General features: G+C 34.4%; 1 protein-coding gene and 1 non-coding gene across 4 annotated transcripts in view; both read left to right on the top strand.

The window, feature by feature from the left end:
* IQUB (IQ motif and ubiquitin domain containing) overlaps window positions 1-24,533 on the top strand; it is a 64,988-nt gene extending 40,455 nt beyond the window's left edge. For 2 of the 3 annotated variants that reach the window (XM_037731093.1, XM_017507639.2), the window contains 5 exons: window positions 6,706-6,876; window positions 10,931-11,107; window positions 14,463-14,711; window positions 18,519-18,704; window positions 23,137-24,533. In XM_037731093.1, the coding sequence (XP_037587021.1) occupies window positions 6,706-6,876; window positions 10,931-11,107; window positions 14,463-14,711; window positions 18,519-18,704; window positions 23,137-23,319 (966 nt within the window). In that variant the 3' untranslated portion in view covers window positions 23,320-24,533. The remainder of the gene's footprint in view (window positions 1-6,705; window positions 6,877-10,930; window positions 11,108-14,462; window positions 14,712-18,518; window positions 18,705-23,136) is intronic. The other variant, XM_017507640.2, reaches the window with a different exon arrangement.
* LOC119468119 lies at window positions 17,966-18,072 on the top strand. The gene has a single exon (XR_005196743.1). It is a non-coding gene; the product is annotated as a U6 spliceosomal RNA (small nuclear RNA).
* Window positions 24,534-24,960: the final 427 nt, after the last annotated feature.

Here is a 24,960-nt window from a genome sequence, read left to right as displayed (position 1 = left end):
ATCATTTATCTCTTTATCCTCATATCGTAGCACAAGTCTTATTACAGTGTCAATAAATGTTTGTGGAAGAAGGTAGAGAGGAAGAATAGGGACAGAAATAGTGGTTGTATAATTTTGTATTCCAAGTATCATCAATAAATTATGTAATGTAGATACTGTCATTTTAAATTCTTAAATATCTTAATTCTAGGAAAGGTGAATTTACTGTAGGCAAGCTATAATATTCATTCTTTTCCAGAGTCATCTTTTGAAATAAACTTATTCATTTAGCAAGTTGCTTTATCTTGCACCCAGCTTGATCACTGGGACACCTAATTGTTAACCTCACCAGAGGTGACAGTATGGGCACAGGGCAACACGAATGCTCCAAGGAGCTGGAAGCCTCTGAGTGTCCATGGACAGGAAAAATGGGTGTCACCTTTCTTTATGTTTCGCTGAGCCTTCTGCAGAATTTCCCTACTCATGCCATCATATTGTTTTCTGTTTCCTGCAAACTCTTTAGAATTCTATTGTAAATACTTACACAATATCTATTCTTCTTTATGCCCAGAACATTCCCTACCCCAGGCCCCATGTCTAGCATTGTCTGTAAACATTTAACTAAACTTTTTGAAATTATAGAGTGTCCATAAAAGGATCAAGGCCCAACATATGAAGAAAGTGATTCCAGAGTCAGTTGATGACTACTACCCTTTCTCATGAGGTATGGCACTCTAAGAAGGTCCTCATGGAACTCTCCCCCTCACACACACAAAAAAAGTGAAATGGAGAAATTTTAAAATTTTGTTTACCGGAATTCCTAGGAGGAAGGAATATCTATTTTTTTTGTAAATACTTGGATAAGCCTTTGGGGTGGAATCTGAGACCCTGAAGGATCCTGAGTACAGGAAGAATTGTTCTATTCCAGGAAAATAGAGGTTTTCAAGAGTTGTCCTAGAGGGAAATAGATAAGGTAAAGTGAGGAGACAGTTGGAAGGCAGTGGGTGTACAATGTGACTTTTTGTGACTTCTTTAGTTATACGACAAAATAAAGGAAATATTAAATGCAACATAATTTTATTTTTGGAAAGGGAGAGGAGACTGATACAGGGTAACACACAAAGATGAAAGGCAGAGAATTAAGGGAAAATGAACTTAGCCACAAGAATTTGCAGAAATCAAGGGGAAGGCATTTTGTGGGTCATATGTTTTAGAATTGGAGTTCTAATCCCAGTTACCCCAGCTGATAAACCAGTTAGTCTCATCAGTCTCCAGGCTAAGTTTAAAGGAAGTGGACATTTTAGTTGATACAAGGTGATTTTCCTTCAGTTTTGACCAAGGTTTATATTAGGACAGGAAGAACACACCACAATATGGATCAGCTACACTTGAGGACAACTCCCCATCTGTTCACATGGCCTAGTTATAATTAGACCAGTGTTTAAAAATATTGACTAACATTGACTTCTGGCCTGCTGCTAGCCTGTTATAGTAAATTGAAAACTCACTGCTACTCTAATTCAGAATCATTTAAATCACCTTTTAATATATGTTGCCATACTAAGAAGACGATTAAGATAAATTTTAGTCTTTTGATGTGAATACTTATAAAATGTCTGTTTTTCTCTATGCTTGTCAACCTCCCCGACTCCCAAGCCTAGTATTATTTCCAATATTCAGGAGGAGTCAATGTTGATTTCATAAAACTTGAATGAGGTAACTTATTATTCTAAAGTTTTTGATTTTTAAGAAAAAATAGCTTATAATTAATCCCTGAAACTAGACAAGGTCAGAGTTTTTTCAGATGTCAAAATTAACAACCAACCAGTGCCATATGTGAATTTTTTTTTTCTGAGACTCCATCTCAAAAAAAAAAAGTGTGCAGAGTACAGTGGCGCATTCTTGGCTCACTACAACCTCCGCTTCCCCAGTTCAAGCTATTCTCCTGCCTCAGACCCCCAAGTAACTGGGATCACGGGCGCACGCCAGCATGGCCCAGCTAATTTTTGTCTTTTTAGTAGAGATGGGGTTTCACCCTGTTGGCCAGGCTGGTCTTGAACTCCTGACCTCGTGATTCACATGCCTCGGACTCCCAAAGTGCTGGGATTACAGGTGTGAGCCACCACACCTGGCCGTGAATTTTACGATCTACATTTAACACCACAATGTGCAGATTCATTCTAAGAAACACTTACTTTCCTTTAATTTGGAAGTAATATTGGAGAATACATTTTTATATTTTGGTTTCAGTTTTATTTTTTGAGTCCAAATACTGCGTGATTTATTGAACTAATATTTTGTTTTCAGTCTTTCTGTTCTGAACATAGAATGTCTCTGAATAATGAATGATACAGTCTTAAATTTGTCCAGTCAAAGCATTGAACTAATGGATTATAATAGACTCTGCAGGAAGTCCTCATTCTTAATAAAAGGCTAACTCTAAGATTTTTTGAAGTACTAGATAGTTTGTAATTTTAACCCACCAAACATTGACTTCCACAGGTTATCTAATATTAAAAACTCACACAGCTTGACAGAGGTGAAGAAATTCAGGTCAAGAAGTTTGAATGAAAAATCATCAGCTGGTTTCTAATATAGCTTAGGGTATTATTTACCCAAGCTGTATAAAGAGACCGTTTGAATTTCTGTAAGATATTTTTCCTTGAGCCAAGGCCATTTATTTATTTGATGCCCATTGATTTGTACACTACTCACAATCACAGGCTTAGAAAACTGCAATCTATATTAGCTGTGTCTTTTAAATGCTTTTTCTTCATACCCAGGTAGCTAACAGCTAGTGGGGCAGGAAAATGCCACTGCCTCTTTCTGAGCACTGTGTGAGATAAGGGTGCTGCTATGGCTGAGCAAAACCCCTGTGCTGTGTAAAAGAAAAGGTGATCGCTATACAGTGGCTTCCGTGGGGAGTTAGGGCTGTTCTTAATTTGTGTCCTTAGGGACTTGAGAATTAATTTAGGAGGAAGAAAATATCTACTCTCCTAGTACAGTCATTTCTTCTCTTTTGTGGAAGCCTGCTGCACTCAAGGTTCTTGTTACTTCTCCACCTTCCTTTCTCTGAAATGTGTCTTCCTGCTGTTCTTCTGTCTCTCCCTTTCAGGGCCTGTGCTGTCTCATTTGTTGGCAGCTAAATGGAATTTATTATGCTCCTATTTTCTGAAGCAATTTAAGTACATGATTGTTGTATATCTCTTATCACAGCCAAAGCTTTCAAAGAAAAGAGGAAATAGGGAAGAGAAATAAGCAAAGTTGACATTTTTCCTGTGTCAGAGTAAAAAACACCTTAAGCCCTGGAAAAAAAAAAAAAAAAAAAAAAGCCTAGGCTTGAAGATCAAGTTATCTGTGTTGGCAGAAATACATCTAAGTATAAAAACAGCTTTGCTGAACAGATTTTTAAATATCTTTTCAGTGCCAGCTCTAGGGAACTTGAACTTCAAATCTGGGATTCTTTGATTGTATCACTCACTTCCCTTCAATCTGCTAACTCCTAGTTATTCTTCAGGTTTCGTCTTAGATAATTTCTTTTTACCAGTTAAGTGCTTCATAGCAACCCATAGTTTCCTATTTATCTACAGTTGTGAAGCACACTCACCTTTTTTTCTAATTACTTATTTTCTTACCCTTCCATCCCATGAGATTTGAGAGTTCTTGAAACCAGAATAATATTTTATCTACTCAGTGCCTAATACATTGATTAATGTATAGTGAACACAGCACTTGTTGAATGAATGAAAGAGTATGGTAGACACTGAGATCTATAGAACTACATGAGAAATTCCTTCCTTCCCTCCCTCCCTCCCTTCCTCCCTCCCTCCCTCCCTCCCTTCCTCCTTCCTTCCTTCCTTTCTGTCTCTCTCTGTCTCTGTCTCTCTCTCTGTCTCTCTCTCTCTGTTTTTCTTTTGAGGTGAAGGCTCACTCTGTTGCCCAGGATGGAGTGCAGTGGCATAATTTCAGCTCACTGCAACCTCTGCCTCCCTGGTTGAAGCAGTTCTCCTGCCTCAGCCTCACAAGTAGCTGGGATTACAGGTGCACAGCACTGCACCCAGCTAATTTTTGTATTTTTAGTAGAGATGGTGTATCACCATGTTGGCCAGGCTGGTCTCGAACTCCTAACCTCAAGTGATCAGCTCACCTTGGTCTCCCAAAGTGCTGAAATTACAGGTGTGAGCCACCACCCCCAGCCGAGAAATTTATTTCTTATACTCTTTTGGGAGAAATGGAATTAGCAAACATAAAACAATTATAAAGCAACTTGGATCCAAATTTCATTGCCTCTAGTCACTGAAATAGAGACACTGTATACTTGTGTGTGTTTGGGTGTTTTTACAAGTACAATAGGATTTCAGATACAAGTAATATAATTATTTCAAATTATAGAGGAATCTTCATGGAAGAGGTAGAGTTTGAGTTCAAAATTGAAAGGTGGAAAGGACTTAGATATAGAATATATTTGGAAACTGAGATCTAACTACATTATGCTATATTTGTTAGGGCTAAAATCTTGGTGGGGAAGATAGAGTTAAATCAGTCTATCATCTGAAAAATACAATGAGGTAGGTAAAGTAGGTGTTTCATAAAAAGGTCATTATATTTGAATTATTACAAATAAAATAGTTTACCACCCTGCAGAGCAAAAGATGTTGTCCAAATTACTGGAAGAAAAGAAATCGCATTTAATAGAGCAACCCTGAGGAAAATTGCATGCAAAGATTAAGACATTGGTTAGAGTTGAGAATATTACAATATGAAACTTAGCCTTAGCCTTTAAAAACTTTTAAAAGGGAGCTTTGAAACAAGCATTAAACTTCAATAACACTCTAAGGCCTACCCAAAAAAGGCTATATGCATTTAAAAATTATTATTAATATTATTATTTTTTGAGATGGAGTTTCGCTCTTATTACCCAGGCTGGAGTGTAATGGTGCGATCTTGGCTCCCTGCAACCTCCGCCTCCTGGGTTCAGGCAATTCTCCTGCCTCAGCCTCCTGAGTAGCTGGGATTACAGGCAGAAGCCACCATGCCCAGCTAATTTTTTTATATTTTTAGTAGAGACGGGGTTTCACCATGTTGATCAGGATGGTCTCCATCTCTTGACCTTGTGATCCACCTGCCTCGGCCTCCCAAAGTGCTGGGATTACAGGCGTGAGCCACCGAGCCTGGCCCAAAAATTATTTTATTTCTAAGTGATAATAATTAAATGATAAAATATTTTCTTTTTGAGCTATTTTCCTTATAAGCTTTTAATCAATCTTAATTGATAATAATACATTATTTAATATTAAATTTATGCTGTAACAATATAAATTAATCATAGGGCTACAGCTTTGCGTGTACTGGATTAAAATGAGCTGAGAATCTAAAGTTTCTGATGATGATTCCTACCCCTGAGTAACATTCATTTGGCTTTGATCAGAATATGATGCCATTGATTTGAGAATATATGAAATATAGTTGTTTTTAAGAGGTAGGTTTGCAGTTCTCAATGTAATTTAGCTAATGTGAAATATAAAAAAGTAGATATAAATTGGTGTTACAATTAAAATTTCTTCGTGATACTGTCATTCTGAATACAGTTTTATATAATGTCTCTATTTGGTTAGTCCACATTCCTGATGATCTGTTCCAATACATAGAGCTTCTATTTAAACCTGACATTAGATCACTTCTAAGATTTAAGTGCTTGCAAGAATGGCATCAATTGGGCTACAGGGACACCAGAGCAATTACAATTCATCCAACATTTGAAGAGTTGTCATGATCAACATAGTCTTGTTTATGAACAATTATCATTAGGGAAAGAAACCGAGCCTTTGTACCCTGAAGTAGAGGAGCAAATAGTAAGTGTTCACTGTGAAATTTTTGGGCGATGCATCTCCTCTAAAAGTCTGTGTCAGAGGGAACAGAAGCAGTGGCAGACACAGAGGTACTACCATTAAAGATTATCTGGTGTTTCCCGAGTCAATAGAGGACTAATATCACCCCCCTGGCTTGAATCTCTAAATTCTTAGCCTGGGAGTCCTCTGATGAGCTTCAGCACAAGTGAGCTTCATTTTTGGTCCTTCGTTTAAGAGGTGGGCTGGGTTGAGAGGCACCAAGCCAGATTTGGATATAGGAAGTTAGAATCTTAGCCAGCATCAGGCAGGCAGGAACCACAGCCCAGCACTGCTAAGATAGCAATATAGCTCTTTCACTATGGACATCTGCTTTGTGAAGAATTTTGAACTTGTTATAGACGTATTTTTATAGGACATTAAACCATAACTCACAGCATCCCTTTTTGGTATATCTTTAGGTCTAAATATATTGAGGATTGTCATAATTGCTCTACAAAAGTTATCTTCAATTGGCAAGGCAGGATCAAGACATACTTATATACACTCAATGTAACTGAACCAAACAGATAATTGTCCTCATGTGGTTAATGAGTAATTCCATACATCTCTCAAATAATTTAATGTAAAAACTAGTGGCAAATCCTGAATATTGTAAAAGTGTATGAACTTCTACAGACTGAACAACTATCTCTCATGTTTGTTTTTTTCTAAAATATTTTACTTTTGCCTGATCTGCAAATTCTTAAATTAATTTTCTTAAGCTTTATTGATATTTTAGTCATAAAGCACATGATATTAGAGTTTTAGTAGAAGGAACAAAGTTGTTATTTGTAGCCTCTAATTAACTAATAATTATGAACATAATATTGTTTTTAAGTGTTCAGCTCCAAAAATATGGAGAACACCTAGTGGCAAAACAATTGAGATGGATACACAGTTCACCATCAGAGCCAGAGAGCTGCAAAACATCTATAAGTGCATTATGCTGAAAAATATCTCTCAGGATGAGAGGCTCGATGTGCTCCTAACTCTTAAACACACTGTAAAGGTATGTTAACTTTCTCTTAGTTTGGGGGTAGAGTTCACTATCAATAAAAAATAATTAATGAAATACTAAAAAAAATAAAGTGTTTTATATTAAGAATTGTTTTGGTATAATTTGGGAAGGATATGGTTTATGCATTAATATTTACCTAAAAGTTCTCAAAATATGTTGTAATACATAATAAATATGTAAATATAGCATAATGAATGTAAACATATCTTTGTGCAGTGAATGCAAATATATGCAGTATAGTATGAGATTAATAATTACATAAAATAGCAATTATAATCTACATATTTTGACATTTTTCAATGAAAACAATTATTTTTAGCAGCTTTAAAGCAGCACCATTGTATTTTTATCTTTTTTTCTCATCACATTGATTTTCTGTGTTTTTAATCCTACTTTTAATGAAAACAAAGTTAAGGGATGTCACAGATAAAATTTTCTCAAGAAACAAACTCAGAGATGGGGTTTATGTTCAGAATTCCTGTGAAGCAGTAAAGAAAGCAGAGTTGACAGATAGATAAATGAAATTGTGGTAGAGTCTCAACAGTGACTTCACCCAATGTCATGGGGAATTCTGAAACTGGAAAGGCCATCCAGAGTTGTCCTGAATTGAGCCAAGGGGCCAGGACATTTTACTCCCACATTGATCATTTATTGGATGGGCTACCTCCAGCAGGGCATGACTTTGAATGAGATAACTCTCTTTATTAGAGAGCAATCTCAGAAAGAGCATAATTTGAGAGTTGTCAGCCAACAATCTACCAGGATGGGGAGAATACACATACTGCTGCCTGGATCCACTTTCATGTTGTAGGTTTTAGGAGTAGCTCCTCCGGATTTAGATAGGCCCCAAAGCAAGGGTGATAGGAAACATTGCAGCCCCCACAGTAGTCATTGGCTTTAAGGCTACAAGAGATACTCATGGTTTCCTTCTTCTGTCTATTTTAGATTTCCTTCTCCCTCAACTAGCACCTTGACTGGTCTAAGAGGCCCACTTTTTGGACTGACTTGCACCTTGAGAGGTCTGAACCACTGGTCACTCTGCTTTTCTCAGACTGAGGCTACCAGACTTCCATTTACTATCAAAATCAGGCAAAGATATGCCAAGAAATGCCTATTATCTGGGTCCCAAACATTTTCTTCCCTGTCCCTATTGGGTAATATCTGTACCATTGCCTTTTGAAGATCAGAGTCAGTTACCTCTATAAGCAAGGAAACACTTGCCTTGCCTGCAGGTTTTTTGGCCTACAGAGCCTAGGCATTAGTTGCAGCTCAGAGTTAATAGGCCTTGCACTGTGTCGTGCATTAGAGACATTTTTCCTCTGGGAATTAAGATCTCTAAACTTGAAGAGTCCAGAGTTACAGGGGCGGGAAGCAAAAATTTCCCAAGTAGTAAGTGGGACCATTTTTACTTTCACATCCTCTGTTCCCAGGCTAGGGCAGTTTCAGGGGCTTCCACTTGGTCTTCCTCATCATGATAGCTCTTACCGCACAGGTCAAGAAATCAGAGGTAGGGAGGCTGTTCTAACTATCAAGTATTCTATTCCAACTGTATATTCAAGGACCAGGGAAATGAATGCTGGGTGGCTCTGTGAACCCAGTAGATCCATTATGAGCTGGACCTGGGCCAGGACTCGATTTATTTTTTGTTCTCACATACCCCAGACTCACAGGATCCTGGATCTTTATACTGCCACAGCGATTAGTCATTTGATTCAGGATGCCCCTGAGAAGAAACACCGTGGATGAGGCAGTTTTTTTCAGCTGATGGTAGCTGTCTCTCTTTAGGCAAGATGGCTGTCTTCAGCACAGGGAATTCTCAGAGAGAGGCTCAGTGGAGAGCTGTCATTTGCCACAACCTGTAGCTGAGAGACTGCTTTAGTGCTGAAGTAAGGCTAATCTGGGCAGCATACTCGAACATTCATTACAATGACTATGTTTTCTATATTCCTCATTAAAGGGGAAAACCCTACCATTATTAGGACCATTGGTATAGCTCTTGCATTTTGTAGCTCAAATTAAAGGAAATATTAAGCTTATATTATGTGAATAATGTATGTATACTGATCATAATGTAAGCTCAATATTTAATGTAATCTTATATAATAAGTAGCCAATATAGATAAAATTTTTTTGGGTTCTGAATTGTGCTTTTGCATTCTTAATAAGACACTTGGCAGATCCTCCTTCAGTATGGCATAGAAATACAGGTTGTTTCTGAGCGACAATATGTATTAACTAATTAAAGGTTATACATAAGCAGTGGATTAGATAACTACATGGGCAGTCTGTTTTGGTCATCAATATGACCAAATTGCCAGAATGCGTAGATAGGGAGGGAGGGAGAAGCAGTAGGTCCAGAGGTAGGAAATAAACATGATATTTATAGAGGGCAGTAAAAAGACCAGCTTGGCAAAAAGAGAATGCACACAGGGAATACAATAGAAATCCTGACATAACTAGGACCAGTAATAAAAAGGCCAAAGGATGGGCTCATAAAAGGCAAATCATGCATGTCTTAATATGTTTAATATGAAATATTTATATTAAATTTACTTGAAAATATAAAAATATTTTCAAGTAAATTTACTTGAAAATTTTTTGATGGAGGATTAAAGTCTTTAAGCACAACTCAAATTCTGACTCTATGGCTGCACAACCTTAAAATAAGTTAAAATATTTATGTAAATCAGTTTTGTCATTTGTAAAATTAGTTGCTTTGAGAATATATATGTGTGTGTGTATATATATCTATATACATGTATAAACATATACATATGTAAACCTATAAACTTAAAAAAAATATATGACATATATATATATATATATGTATAAATTCAGTGCCTTACAAAGAGGGGGCTCTCAATAAATAATAGGTGTTAGTTTGATGACAGTTACTAATACAGACCAGTGAATTTTAAACCTCAGTACACGTTAGAATCACCTGGAAAGCCTGAGAGAGGGAGAGAATGAATAAATATGAGAATAAATGAGTATAATACCTAGGTCCCACTTCAGAGCAGTTAAATTAGCTCCTCAGGTGTGAGGACAATATTAAAATTTTTAAAAATCTCCCTCAGGTCCTTCTAAAGTGCCTCCAGGGTAAAGGACCACTGATGCAGACCCTCATATTAACCTCACCAACTGTGTAGTACAAAGTACAAAAGAGCATTATTTTAAAATTAATGACTTTATCTTCTGACGCCTTAATTCACACTGTGTATCTCATAGTTTTCCCTTGGGCAGTTGGAGGACCTTATAAATACTTCTATATTGATGACTGAATTCTTACTTGTGGCTTTTTCAAAACCACACTCACTTCTATTGCTTTATAAAAAATATTGTGACCTTTAATAAATATACAGAAAAAATGAATAAATTATGTATGTACAGTGTAACATATATGAAACAGGATGTTGCCAATATTTCTGGTGTCCCCTTTTCCCTTCGAATTATAACTCCTCTTGTCATCTCCTAGAAGTAACTACCATATTGACTTTCATGGTAGCCATTTTCTTGATTTTTCCTCATAGTTTTACCACCTCTGTATAAATTTTTAAATAATACGGTTAGTGTTACTTATTCTTGAATTTCATTTAACAAAATTGTACTATATCTATTGTTTTGTGCCTTGAGTAATTTGCTTAAAATTAATTTGTAAGATTTAAGCTTTTGTTGTATATAGCTATAGCTCATTTATTTCCATATATTTTATCGTATGAATAAGCCTTAATTTATTAATGCAATCAATTTATTTATAGACAATTAGCTGTTTCTAATTTTCAGCTAATGTGAACAATAGAGATCTATGTGCAGATTTCTTTAAAGCACCTAAGAGTAGAATTCCTGGGCCATAGATTGTACATGTCTGTAACTCCAGTATGTTGAATAATGCCAATTTTTTTCCAAATTAATTGTACCACTTTATACTGTTAGCAATGTTTCATTTCTTTTGGAATGTAGATTTTGGTTTCTTTGGCTGGTAATTTTGCAAATGAACTTAGTGATTTGTAAAATTTTATACTATATATTTTTGTGTTTTGTATAGGAACATGAATGTAAACTAACTCAGGAAATTCTAGAATTGATTGACAGAGAGGTTGACCTTATGATGAGAGGAGTCAAACATCATAACCTTGAAGGACTCAGGAAAAGAATTGCGACACTGTTTTTTCATTATATCAAAACACCTCTGTTTAATCCTCAAGTTGCAAAATACCTTAAGGTAGTCTACCTTTTTCTCTGTATTTCTTTTTCAAAATCCTAAGATGTGCTATAGCAAATTGAAGTATATTCAAATTTTGCTTTAACACTTTACTTGGAGTTCATGTGAAATACCATTTTACTGGTGCTATCTCCTTGGAGTGGTTATTTTGTCTGTTAGTAAACTAAACTTACTCATTTGACGTCTGTATATTTCCAACCTTGAATTCTTTTCTAATCTCTTAGCCAACTTTCCAACTGAATATTGCATCATGATATCTCACGCCTCTGTGGCTTTGTACATACTGTTGGTTTCCCTGGAATGCTATTCCCTATTTACCCAACCAATTCCTGTTCATTTTCTGAGACTCAACTCTCGTCTCTTCTCTTCATGAGGCCTCACACAGAGTTAAATTCTTTGTTTCTGAGCGTCTACGTTATAGCTTGTTTGTGTTCCTTATAACTCTTATCACACAGTTATAATTATTACTCAACAGATCCGTATGGATATCCTGAGAGAACTTCAAATGTAACGTATTTGAATTAAACTATCTATCTTCTCCAACTCCACCGTCGTTAGGCTTCTGTGGAAATTTTGCTCTTGAAAGCCAAGATAAATGCTTAATTGCCTTCTTACTGTGCAGAGCTTTCTAAAACACTGTTAGTAAAACTCTTGGGATAGAGAATGTTGTCGTAGAATTATAATGTTTTATTTCGATGGTTATTTTCAGTTAAAATTTACTTAAAAAGCTGACTAAACATCTTTAGCTTTTTTGAAAAAAACAAAACAAAATCTCAATACTTAGTCAAAACTAGAAGAATAAAAATTGTTTAATTTTTATATGTTTTTAAACTGATTTTTTAAAACCTGATTGTATTGCAAAAAGAATATTAAAGTGTAACAAAAGTCCAGGAGAAAAGGTTCCCATTATGTTATTTCTTATTCAAACCAGTGTTTCATTTGTCCAAGCCACCTTCTTTCTCTGTAGACTTATTCAGTTTATATTTGGAGTAACACAATTGATAGAGTTTTATGTTCTACACTTTTACATAATGTTATCATTTTATTTATTTTAAAATTTACCTTTGGTAAAATTTACTCTTTCTGGTGAGTTCCGAAAAATGTGTGGAGTCATGTAACCAGTAGCACAGTCAAAATAGCAAATAGTCCTATCACCCCCCAGAATTCCCTTATGCTGCCTCTTGGTAGTTAGTCCTTCCCCTAACTTCTTAATCCTTGGCAAACACTGATATGTATTTTATTTTTATAGTTTTGTCGATTTCAGAATGTCATATAAATGGCATCATACTATATGTAGTCTTTTGGGACTCACTTCTCTCACTTAGCATATTGCATTTGAGATTCACTCATGTTTTTGAGTGTGTCAGTGGTTTGTTTTCATAACTGAAAAATATTCTAATGATCTGGATACACAAGAGAGTTTTAAAACTCCATTCACAGTTGTATGGCATTGGATTGTTTAGAGTTTTGATCTTCTATGAATAAGTCATTATAAGCATTAAATATGAGTTTTTGGGTAAATTGATTCTTTTGGGGTAAATTCCTATAAAATGGCATGTTGAATCACATAGTAAATGCATATTTACTTTGAAAAGAGACTACTAAACATTTTTTTCCAAACTGACTGCACCATGTTGCATTTCTACCTGCAACATATGAGAAATACATTAATTAAGATAAAGGATTTAAAGTTTTTTCTTAAATCTAGGACAAATCTGTGGATTATCCTGTACTTGCTTTTTTGGGGGGATATACTCTTTAATATCTCAAACTACAGGATTTAAAAGAAAAGTTACTGGCTTTAGAAAGGAATGGTTCATTTGCACATTTTTAATAGGCATAGTGGGAGAAGAATTTGAAGGAACACCACTACCCCCACAACCACTTTTTGGGAGTAGGCCAGGATGAAGCACCCAGTGTACTCTGGAGAATTCTTAGAGTTAAGTTCTGTAGCTTAAATGGAGCCCTCTGTCATCATACTCAGAATGAGTTATCTCACTTGCACAATTTCAGATCGGTAGAGAATATTTTCCATGGCATTATAATGAATGGTCTGTCCATCTATAATAGAGAGGTGTGCTAACTCGTTTTCATGAGGTTGACTGATATATTTGCTAAATTAATGCCTAGGAGGCAAGAAAATAAAATAATCATTCAAGGTAAACAAAATGTGTAAATCTCAGAATAAGAAAACCCAGATAAGTTGTCTTTTGGATCTTTGATCATATCCTTAGATCACTCTTCTTTTCTCTGAAATAATTGCTACCTTTTAAATTTATATATTGTCTTATTTCCCAAAATTATAAGACATGGGACAAAGAAGCTTTCAAAGAATATTACCCTTTGGGAAGATGGAACATTTAGTAAAAGTAAGGCACAGTAGAAGGGAAGGTTCAGAAACGTAACAGATGTTCAGAACAAAGTAAAATATTAGAAGGGATTATAACGGTAAATATTTGTGTGTGTGTGTATTTAAGAGAGAAGGTTTAATAGGCAAAAGAAAGAGAAAAAGAAAATAGCTCTCTCTCCTGCAGAGAGAGAGGGGTGCCTGAATGGGTCTTCCCTATAATGGTAAATGTTTTAAATTCACATTGAGTAAGAGAAAAAATGTTATAGAATATTGATGCCCATTTCCTTCTTTATAAAAATGTTTTTGAAAGTATTATATATCACATGCAAACGCTGTTGCTGCTTGATCTTTACTTTCATGGAAGCCAGAGGTACTCATGTATCATAAATTAGGAAAGACTGTCTTATATATGTCTTGATTCAGTTTGTGTTGAAATGATCACCATTCACTCATTCATTCATGATACTTTAGCCCATAATGAAGGACTGGATTGATTATTTTATGGAAGAATTACTTTCTGTCTACTGCTTTAGACATAGAATTTCAAACTTTGAATATTAATAATTTGAGCTAACCTAAATTTATTTTGAAGATAAATGGAATGAGAAGAACAATTGGTTTAGCGGGTTTTTACTTCTATGTGAATCTAGCTATTGCCTTATAGGAATAATGAATGCAATGTAGCACTGAAAAAAATCTAAACTCTTCTTAAAAATAAAAACCTCTTCCTATTTTCAGTCAATTAATTTTCTAAGTGATTTTACCACAAATATCTAAGAATTGATGAATAACAGATTTTTAGTATTTTGGCAGGATGAATAAATACTGCTTGAAATTTAGATTTTGTATAGAATAGGAAGTTAATGGAAAAATATAATTTTGTGGATTAGCTAACTGTTCTTTTATCTCATTCTAAGATAAATTAGCCCTTGGTGCTTCTATTGGTTGGGATCGTATTTGACCCGGCCTGGCTTTTAGACACTTTTTTTTTTTTTCACTCTGTAGGTCCCTCAAGACCCATTGAAATTTTATAAGAAGATTTACTTTTGCCACAGTTGCCAGCTTTATTTGCCTTCTACAGAGTTTTCTGTGTCATCCACCTCACGCCGCATATACCGGTGTCGTAACTGCGTTAGCCTTGAGAATGAGGCTCAAAAACGAGAATCATTTTTGAAGTACAAATGTTTACTTCAACAGCTCTACTATACAGAAGCTGATTATGAAGATGATTCTAAAATTGCTTTCTTGATGCAGGTATGGTCAACCAGGGGTGTCAATTATAGCTGAAGCTTGTCAAGGAGGCTATCTTGCAATCTCATGATATTTGTGTATGTGTGTGTGTGTGTGTGTGTGTGTGTGTGATTGTGTGATTGTTTAATGACTATTCCACTAGATTGTAAGCTCTGTGAGGGCAGGAGTATGCTTTTTCCCCCCTCTTGCTCACCATTATATCTCTATAACCTAATACAGTACGAGTTTTATTTAAGGCCTTTAATATTTGTTGAATGAATGATTGACTTTTACAGAAACTGGTGTTGCATATACACATACTAGTGTTTATGAATAACAGTAATAATTAGTGTAAACCAAATGTGACCATAATGGTAAATAACACCAAAAGTGAAAGCTAAGTCTTATAAAATGTAAAAGGAAAAAAAAAAAATGTAAGGAAGGGCTTTCAGTGGATACTTGTCTATGTAAATGGTTGGTATGATACCACACAACTGGAAAGTTTCTGGCCAGAGTTCTTTTGGATGAATCATTGCATTGGATCATTGACTTTATCAGTAATTTGCTTCTCATAAGAACTCCTAGCTCTGTGACAGGGTGGAGCCTGTGAGAACAGGAACTCTGACCTGAATTCCTAACTTAACCACTACTTTGGTATTCCCTGTATATCTTTTTGGTTATTCCATGACTTCTATTGGGTTGTTTAGGCCAGAGGATAGTCTGTGTCTCTACAAAATAAAAACAAATTCCTGACACTGGTTGGACTTATGTAAGGGGGTGAGAAAAGAGAAGGACTTACTTATTGTTGATATGCTGCCAACATTAGCAACTTATTAATAAAAGTGTGTTATAGAGCACTGTTTATCTCATTAATAATATTTGTGTTCACAGACTGTCAAATAAGGTCAAATTTTCTGTAAATTAGTTATTAATTAACTAAATTGTATTTAATACCAAATAGGAAAATAGGCACTATTATGAATAGAAAACTTTATAGAGATTAAAAAAATAGATTCCAAATGTGATGTGCTTTGTTAAAAAATTCTAAATTCTTCTAAATCAGTAGTAAAAATATATTTTTATGACAAACTGATATAGGCATGCATGATAATTCTCAATACTCAATTAGTACCTATATGGCTTTACACACTTTATTAAGTTAATCAGAACAAAAATCCTATCAAAATAGGCATTATTTATATTCTGCAGATGAGGAAAGTGAAGCACTGAGAGGTTAACTAACTTGTCCAAATTTATGTTACTAAGTACCAGCACCAGCATTGAAAACTAGGCAGTCTGGTTCCCAGTGTCCATACATATAAATGCATGCTGTTCTGCCTCAGAAATAAGAGTTTCCAAAATAATGTTTATCTTTACCTGTTTGGATGCACTCTGATATTTTCTATTCAATCCCAATCTACTTATTCTAATTTCCATTTGGAAAACTTTGTATCACCTAAGAGGTAGCAACCCACAGTTCGAAAAACACAAATTAAAATGATTACATATTTTGTCCAATAGAATGAATGTTATTAATAAATATGTTTATTTCAGCTTAAATTCTTATTTGGTATTTTCTCCAGGAATTGTTGACATGACAGATATATATTTCCTTGTAAACAATCTTAGATTTACTATGGCTTTATTATAAGTCATCTACAAGTGCTACCTCAATATTCCATATTGTATTAGTCAGAGTTCTCCTGAGAAACACAACCAATAGGAAATTTTATACATATATGCTATATATATACATATAAGGAGATTTGTTACAAGGAATTTGCTCACATAATTATGGAGGCTGGTAAGTCTAAAACCTAAGCAGCTGATGGCCCACTTCATGTCTGAAGACCACCAGGCTGCTATAGAGCCAGGAGGAGCCAATGTCTCAGTTCAAAGGCCATTAGGCAGGAACATTCTTCCTTACTCGGGGACAGGTTCAAATTTTTGTTCTTTTCAGGCTTTCAACTGATTGGTTAAACCCACTCACATTATGGAAGACAATCTGCTTTACTCAGTCTACTGACTTAAATGTTAGTCTCATCCAAAACTACCCTCACATAAGCACCAGAACACTGTTTGACCAACCATCTGGGTATCCTGTGGCCTTGTCAAGTTGATGTAAAATCAACCATTACATATATTGAATGAAAGAATTTTAGGGGAGCGTTGTAACCTTTCAGATAAGGATAATCTCCATTAGATGTGATTTAATTTAAATACTGTACCTGTGTAGGGTTTTGGTCTCTCATATTACTCTAATATTTGTCTACTAATCCTAGACATTGTAAAAGTCCAGTAGCTTCCCCCTTGTAATGGGTGTAATTTTGATTAATATTTATTTCAGTAATAGTATTTGAGACATAATTTGAATATGTGAACATTCTCTTAAAACAGTAAATCTTGTGGACAACAGCAAAGATTAGCATATATTAAATGTGAAGATGATATCATGTAAAATGAAAAGGAGAAAGCTAAGATATATAAAAAGTAAACATTCTGCTTAGACAAGAGATTTGAGTGTTGTACTAGTTACCTTGTTTATCTTTAGTGCATACAGATACTGCCTAATATAATAGGCGATAGTATTGCTCTATTATTGCAAAAATTTCAAGTACAATGACTACTTGTAGAAAACTCTGAGAGACTGCCAACCACACTTATCATGTGCACATTTGACATTCACATGCAAATACTTTATGATACAGTTTCAAAATTATTAGTACAGTTGAGCAACTAAATTAAAAACAAAAGTATAAACAAGATGCATTTTGAATGTAAGTACAATATATAAAACATTGAATTTTAAAGTTCTATAAATTTTTTTCATAGCAGCTGTGTACAGAGTATTATCTTTTTTAGCATTAAGTAAAAGCTAGAATGCATTAGTTGAGCTTAATATATTGAATTGCCAGTTTATGAAATACTGTCACAGCTGATGATGACAGATTCTTTTTGTTTTTTACTTTGGTAAATTATTTAGGTTTAGTCTACTCATTTTGCAGAAAAGATTTCTGCCCTCACACTTTTTCACACAAACTTTGGAAAAAATTATTCTTTTGACATGCTTACACTTTGTTGAATTTGCCCCTCTCTGGCAATTCTAAATTTACAATGCAGACCCTATGATAAAAAAGTCATTCCAAGAGTTTTAGCTAATACAGTTTACATTTTTAAAAAAGTTTTAAACAGCTATTTGACTACCTTTTTATTAAAACAACTAAGTCTTTTAATTAACACTAAGTGAATTATTTATCTTTATTAAATCTCAACTTCCTGTGCTCGCGTCAGCATCCCATATACTAAAATTGGAATGATACAGAGAAGATTAGCATGGCCCTTGCACAAGGGTGACATGCAAATTTGTAAAGTGTTCCATAAAAAAACTAAACTTCCTCATTTGTAAAATGGCAGTAAAAGATTTTAAAAGGTCCCTACAATGGCCCTGAAATTAAGATGGTACTTACTAATGAATTTTCAAAAATCATTAAATATCATATATTTATTAAGGTAACATTATAGTACTATTAAGATTATATTAAGGTAAAATTAGCATACTGAAAGAAATTTATACTGCTTACTCTAGTTTAAAATGGGGACAAAACTGTGAGACTGATAATGTAGTTGAGGCATAATGAACAGAAGTTTAGTGAAAACTAAGGTGTTATGTGCCATTGAAACCTAGTGAATAATATTTCACTTCAAAAATACCCTATAATTTAATTATTTCCTCAAGTAATATAATACTATTATAATATAATAATCTTATAAAAAACAAATTTTATGGTTAGGAGAAAACCACATTTTTTAAAAACTTGCTTTGACCTGCAGCTACAAGATATTCAGTACCTGACAGAGAACATCTGGGCATCCCAGTCAGTCCTCAGTGCCTGGGACAATCTCAGTGATCTGGCCATGGTCAGATGGGATAAATCCCTGGAGTGGTCCCCCTGGAACTGTATTCTTCTTACCAAAGATGAAGCAGCTGCTCATCTCAAGCTAACAAGTATTGAAGAGGTAAGAAAGCTGAACTTTATTTGGGAAGCTAATCATTGGGATTATTAGAGATAACTTGACAGCCTTAAGTACTTCTAGTATATTCCATGCCTAAGTACTTCCATCATATTAAGAAACAGAATTTATGGATTAACAGCAAAAATAAAATGGATGCTATATATGGCACAGATTAAATAAAAGATATATATATATATGTATGAGATTTGAACATGTCACAAGTCCTAAATATGATACCAATCTCTCCTAATAGCAAGTTTAAGCACATTCCACAGTAAATTCCATGAAGACACCGATTTTGTTCAGCTTATTTGCACCTGTATCTCTAATACCTATAATAATGCCTGTCACAGAATGGAGTTAGTATTTGTTGAGTGAATAAATGAGCATTACCACCAGATAGGTATTATGGAATGCAGAATCTTTCTTTCTTTGATTAATTATCACGAGTCTGCTTAAAAACACCCAATTCCCAAATTTTGTTCATAATTTTGTGGTCTAAATGGCAATCATACTGATGGGGTATAGTTCTGATGCTTCATTTTTCATTTGCTTCCAACTTGCTGGGAGTGGAGCAAGTACTATAAACATTAAATGCCATTTACTGTAACTTTAGTAACTTAAAAGATACAATCGGAAAAACGTTTTGATGAGTAAATTGAGGGGCTCCTGATGAGTTCCTAGAGAGCTCCATTTACACTAAGCCCAGGATCCCAAGCGTTAATACTGATTCTCTATATTCTTTAATTCCACACAAGATGTCAGGGAAAGGAAAGTAATGACAAAATACAATAGTTATTTAAAATAGTGTGATTCCCTGTTTGTTTTTTTTCCAATGGAACAAGGGGTGATGTATAAAGATAAGAAAGTAGGTAAATTTTTAGTTTTTAAATTTTGTTTTAGGAAACCAGGCTAAGAAAAATTTCACCCTAGGGATTGAAAGAAAAGGTGGCAATAAGTTGAAGCTGTATTAAATGTGATATTTAGTAAACTAAGCTGCCTCATAAATGTTTAATCACAGGAAGCATAGCCAATACTAGCAATATCGTTTCATCTAGGACCCATGATGAGATTGAAGTTCATTCCCAAAGCTGATATTCAATTAATCCACACAACTCCCTTTGTGCATTTAATCAAATTGCTGCAGTATCAAATTAAATGTTCTATTCAGATGCATTTCTAATTCCAGAATGCCAGTCTTATCGAATTTCTGTAAAGAGAGCCAAGGCTTGCAACCAGACACACTGGAAGAACATTTGCCTTTTTTATGGTTTTGGGCTGATATAATTTTTTAACTATTAATTTTCAGCCTAGTTAAAGATTAGTTTATATCTTGCAGAAAGATGGAACGTTTTCAGAATTTTCTTAATGTTCAGAGATATTTGCTTTCTCAGGAAGTAAAAAAAAAATACTTGAAAATTAATATGACACAGGTATAGGAAACATGGAAAAATACTTTCGTTATGTGAACTTTAAGTGAAGCAGATTGATCTCTCCTTGTGTGCACATTGGCCAAAGTAGGAATAATCATGGACTTAAATTCAGTAATCCTGACCCATTACTCCCCATCTCTGTCCCTAACAGCTTACAGGACATGAAAACCTGCCCTCTTTACTTCATAAATTTTTAGAAAGATTAGCTAAATATGTGGAATCAATAAAGAGGACAAAAGCAGCCCTGGCTCTGAGTTCTAGCTTTACCATTCACGAGCTGGGAGAAATTGGGCAAATTTGTGAATGTTTCAATGATCCTGTTTTCTCATCTATTAAAAAAAGTTAATGGTATCTCATCATAGGGAAGCTTTGAGTAGACCATTATTTAAAACTCTCGGAATAGTTTTTGGCATGAATCAACTTATGTAGTAACTATGAAAACACTTTAACAATTTTTGATGCATTTTATTTATTTTTAATTTTAATAAAAGCAATATATTATTGGCTTAGAATCTGAACAGACTAAAAGAATGTATTGTAGAAAGTAAAAATCTTGGAGGTTGGGGGAATAGGAAGAGATTTGTTAAGGACACAAAATTATAGCTAGATAGGAGGAGTGAGTTCTAGTACTGTTCTATGGCACTGTTAGATGTCTATAGTTAACTATAATAGTTTCAAATGGCTAGAGGAAGCATATTGAATATTCCCAACACTAATCAATGTTTGAAATGATGAATATGCTAATTACTCTGATCATGATGTATGTATCATGCCATCACTATGTACCCCATAAATATGTATAATTATTATCAATTTAAAATTTTTTTTACAAACAATGAATGAATAAATAAAGGGAGGCAAATAGACAAATCTCCCATGTAGAATTTCACATAATTTATGTAGATACTCTCTACTCTTAAGGAGATGGAGAATAACTCTCCACCCTTTAAGTGTGGGCTGTACATAATAACTTCTTTTCAAAGCGTATGTTATGGACAGAAGGGGAAGAACTTTGCAGTAGAGAAACCTGACAAACACTACTTCAGCCAGTAATTAATATTAACAGCAGCAGTGGTGTCACGTTGATGGTATGTACCCTTGATATGATGTGAGGAGAAGGATGCTTCACCTCTGTGGTCTTCCTCCCCAAAATCTATCCCTTCAGTCTAATAATGAAGAAAACATAGGATAAACCCAGATTGAGAAACATTCAGGAAAATTTTGGTGTGGGGTATATTGGTCCTTTCTGTAATATTCTTATAACTATTTGTATACCTAAAGAATTTTTGGACATAGTTTGAAACCACCACATGGCTATTTCAAGAGAATAGACCTATTTCAATGGGGAAAAAAGGTCTCCTGATGTTCACCCATCCCTGTCTCCACATTGCAATGGTAATTACTATTTCTTATGTATATAATAATCTATTGAAATCCTTCTGGAAGTTTTCTGTGTGTATATAAGTGTATATACTTTTGTTGTGTATGAATTTCATATTAAATGACTCTGAGAATTAGTTTTTTTGCTTTACTTAACAATATAAGTAATAACAATATGGAAAATATTCAATTATTTAAGAGTTATCTATTAGTCCCTTGAATACATATATCATAATTTATCTCAACTTTAATAATTTATAGTTCTGTAAAGACACTTTGGAAACCTATAAAGTCCTGTATATAGGTAAGTTAATATAGCATAATAAAGTATATTCGTTTTTCTTGAATGAAATATTGGATAAGAAGCAGAAACAAAGTTAGATTACTTCAAAAGATGACTATTTAAACCTAGTAAATTTTTCTGTTAAGAAGAAATTTTAAAATAAGCCCAGAATACTCCTATATAATGCTTTCTGTTCCTTTGGTCCTTTCAGTGAGGGCTTTCTTTTGTCTTTGATTTGACCTTCTGAAGAGACCTTTATTGAAGGAATGTCTTACTCTCAGAAAATAAATTTTAGGAAGAAGTACAGGTAGTATTTGTGATTTGATTGAAAAGAGGGCCAATTAAGATTAATAGGTAATAGATTGTATTTGTTAATTTAACCAGAGTTTACTTTTGAATGTGCCACATACTGTACTAATTACAGAGAAACAAGGAAATTTAATGAATATAACATTTTTTGTTGTCTCAGCTGCATTTGGGTTCACCTGCAAGAACAGAATAAGCAATTTATAATGACTTAATCAAATGTGGGTCTAGTTTTCTTATGTAACAAGAATTTCAAAGGTTGGCAGTTTGGGCCTAGTATGGTGGCTCCACCTTGTTCTCAGAAATACAGGTTGTCTTACTTTGTCCTCAGCCATATTTCATCTTCAGCTTTCACTCTCATGCTTGGTGGAGTCTTAGTGATAGGACAGCTATGTCATCTTCTTCATTGCATGTACCTCTCAGTAATGGCAAAAAGCTAAAAGTGCTGATAGGTGAGTCTTCCCACTCTTAAAAGTTCCTTTAAAAGGCTGTATTCAAATAAATAAATGAATAAATAATTATATAAGGTTATATATATTATATATAATTAAATAATCACAGAAGACATTTAGTTATCATGTCTCCTTAGGTTCTTCTTGGTGGTAACAGTTTCTCACTTTCCTTGTTATATTGTTATGTTTGTTTTTTCTAACCTCAATATATATAACATTAATAATGTAATTGATTATATATATATTCTAACTAGACACCCTCAGAATAAAGGCTAAGAAAGCTGGACACATCACACCTTATGCAAAATCAGGCCTCCAGTACAAATGGAAGAGAGAATGAATATTGAGTTGGTAACTAGCAGTGGTTTAAACTTAGAGAAGTCAGAGGGAGAGTTGGGGAAAACTTCCAGGTGTAAGTATCATAGGAGCTGAGTCATGAAAGGTGATGTACAACGTGAGAAAAATAAATGTAGTCTGGGATGAAAGAACTGACAAGCAAAGGCACTGAGGTATGACAGTATTTTTACCTGGCAAAATATATCTGTGATATTTATTAGAATTTGATTTTTTTTTCTTTGCAGGGATATGAACGCTCATTTATTCACAAGATCAAACACAAACATATCCTGGCTAAGAACTATTTTTCTCAGATTCCAGTGCTGGCTTCATTTATACTTGATGATGATGAAATAGATGAGATCAGACAGAAATATCGCTCAGACACGACACCTAAGATTATAGAATCCCAAAGGCCTCCTCCTTAGATGATCCAGGAGTATTTGTTTGATGATTGGTATTTTTTTCACTGCTAATAGGGTAATACAGAGGTCACAGAGTGTGGAAATGGAATTTAATCTGTTTGTTGATTTTGTTTTTTGTTTTTTATGTTATTTTGAGGTCTATGAAGAGAAACATTTCTATCTATGTGTTTTGTTGTTAGGAAGTTAGTGCTAAATTGAAATGCAATTTTGTTGCTGAAATTAATATTTCGCAGTAAAGAAAACATTTTAAAATGTATGTTTACATTAAATTTTAAAAAGTTTCAAGTATATTATAGTTAAAATCTAACATCCAAATAAAAACTAGACTTAACTTTCACGTTATTTATTTTAGATAAAATGTAGTTATAGGAAGCTAATCAGTATATGGATGAGAGGAAACATAAAATGCTCTTTCTTGAAATCTTCTATAAGTAGGATAAAATAATTTATATTTTAGTACATACATTTGAATTTTTGCAGTTTATTGTCTGCTTTCACCTTCCATCTTTCTCATAATCCCAATAAAACAATTTAAACTATTTGTAAATAAACATAAAACTTTCATTCTGGAGCTATTAGCATATGCAAGCAATATTCCCTGTAGGCAATGGTGAAACTCTGTAAGAAGAATAAACTTGATTAAATAAACCATAACAACTCCCTTCTCCAATAAACTAAAGGAGTGACCTTGACCACATAGATGTTAGGGACCTACAGTGATGAACAATGGTTTGCCAGTCAGTCTTAACAAGAAATGGATGGCACCCTCAATATAGCTTAAGCTAAGGAGAGTTTATTTACAAAGGGCCCTATTACAAGGTGTGGGTAGTGTGTAGGGAAACTAAAGGAATAATAGTGCAGGAACCCAGGACCAGTATCAGACAGGCCATCTCTCTCTAGTCTCAAATGAACTTAGGGAGAAAGTCTGAGAACCCAGAGAGAATGTAAAGAAGATAACAGAGGATCAATGACTAGCTGTGAAGGGAACAGCCAGCCAGGCATAGGGGAATCTCATGAACTAGAGAAATACTCAAGTTTCATACTTCTCCCTTCCTCCAGTCTCCTGCTTGGGTTTCCCACTGGCCAAACCCAAAAGGAAAGCAGAAGGGGTAGGAATTAGTTGACAAAATTTTTACGCTTCAAGGCAAAGAGCAAGGGAAGAATATGTAAGGGGGAAGAGTAGATTTGAAGGGCTAGACAGTATCCAGGTGGAGAAAGAACTAGAAGTGAAAATCCATAATTCAAATAGCAATATTTTGCCCACTATCACACACAACATAATTATATATACATAAAGTCATATGATTGTTTTTCTAATTCCAATCAGCAATTAATGGGGCTGTTCTCTTAAGCTTAGTGAAGTTTAGAAGTTAAATACTTGTTCTGTCTAAATATCTGACAACATTTTAGCAACACATTTTGTAGGATATCTAAAATTTTTCCTTACCTGGCCAAAGCACAGCACATGGCACTTGTTAAGAAAGTAAACATCCAGGAGGAAATTGCCATAATGTTGTCCTTTTTAAGGTCTCATAGACAAATCTGGTACCTCTTTAAACAATAAATTACAGGTGGGACTAGATTGGGGACCATTGTGATCACTGATAAACTGGCAGCAATTTAACACAGACAAATGCAGGTTTA

This window comes from Cebus imitator, unplaced genomic scaffold (genome assembly GCF_001604975.1).
Source record: "Cebus imitator isolate Cc_AM_T3 unplaced genomic scaffold, Cebus_imitator-1.0 Scaffold381, whole genome shotgun sequence".
Classification (NCBI taxonomy): Eukaryota; Metazoa; Chordata; class Mammalia; order Primates; family Cebidae; genus Cebus; species Cebus imitator.
This window is presented reverse-complemented; position numbering and strand designations above follow the sequence as displayed.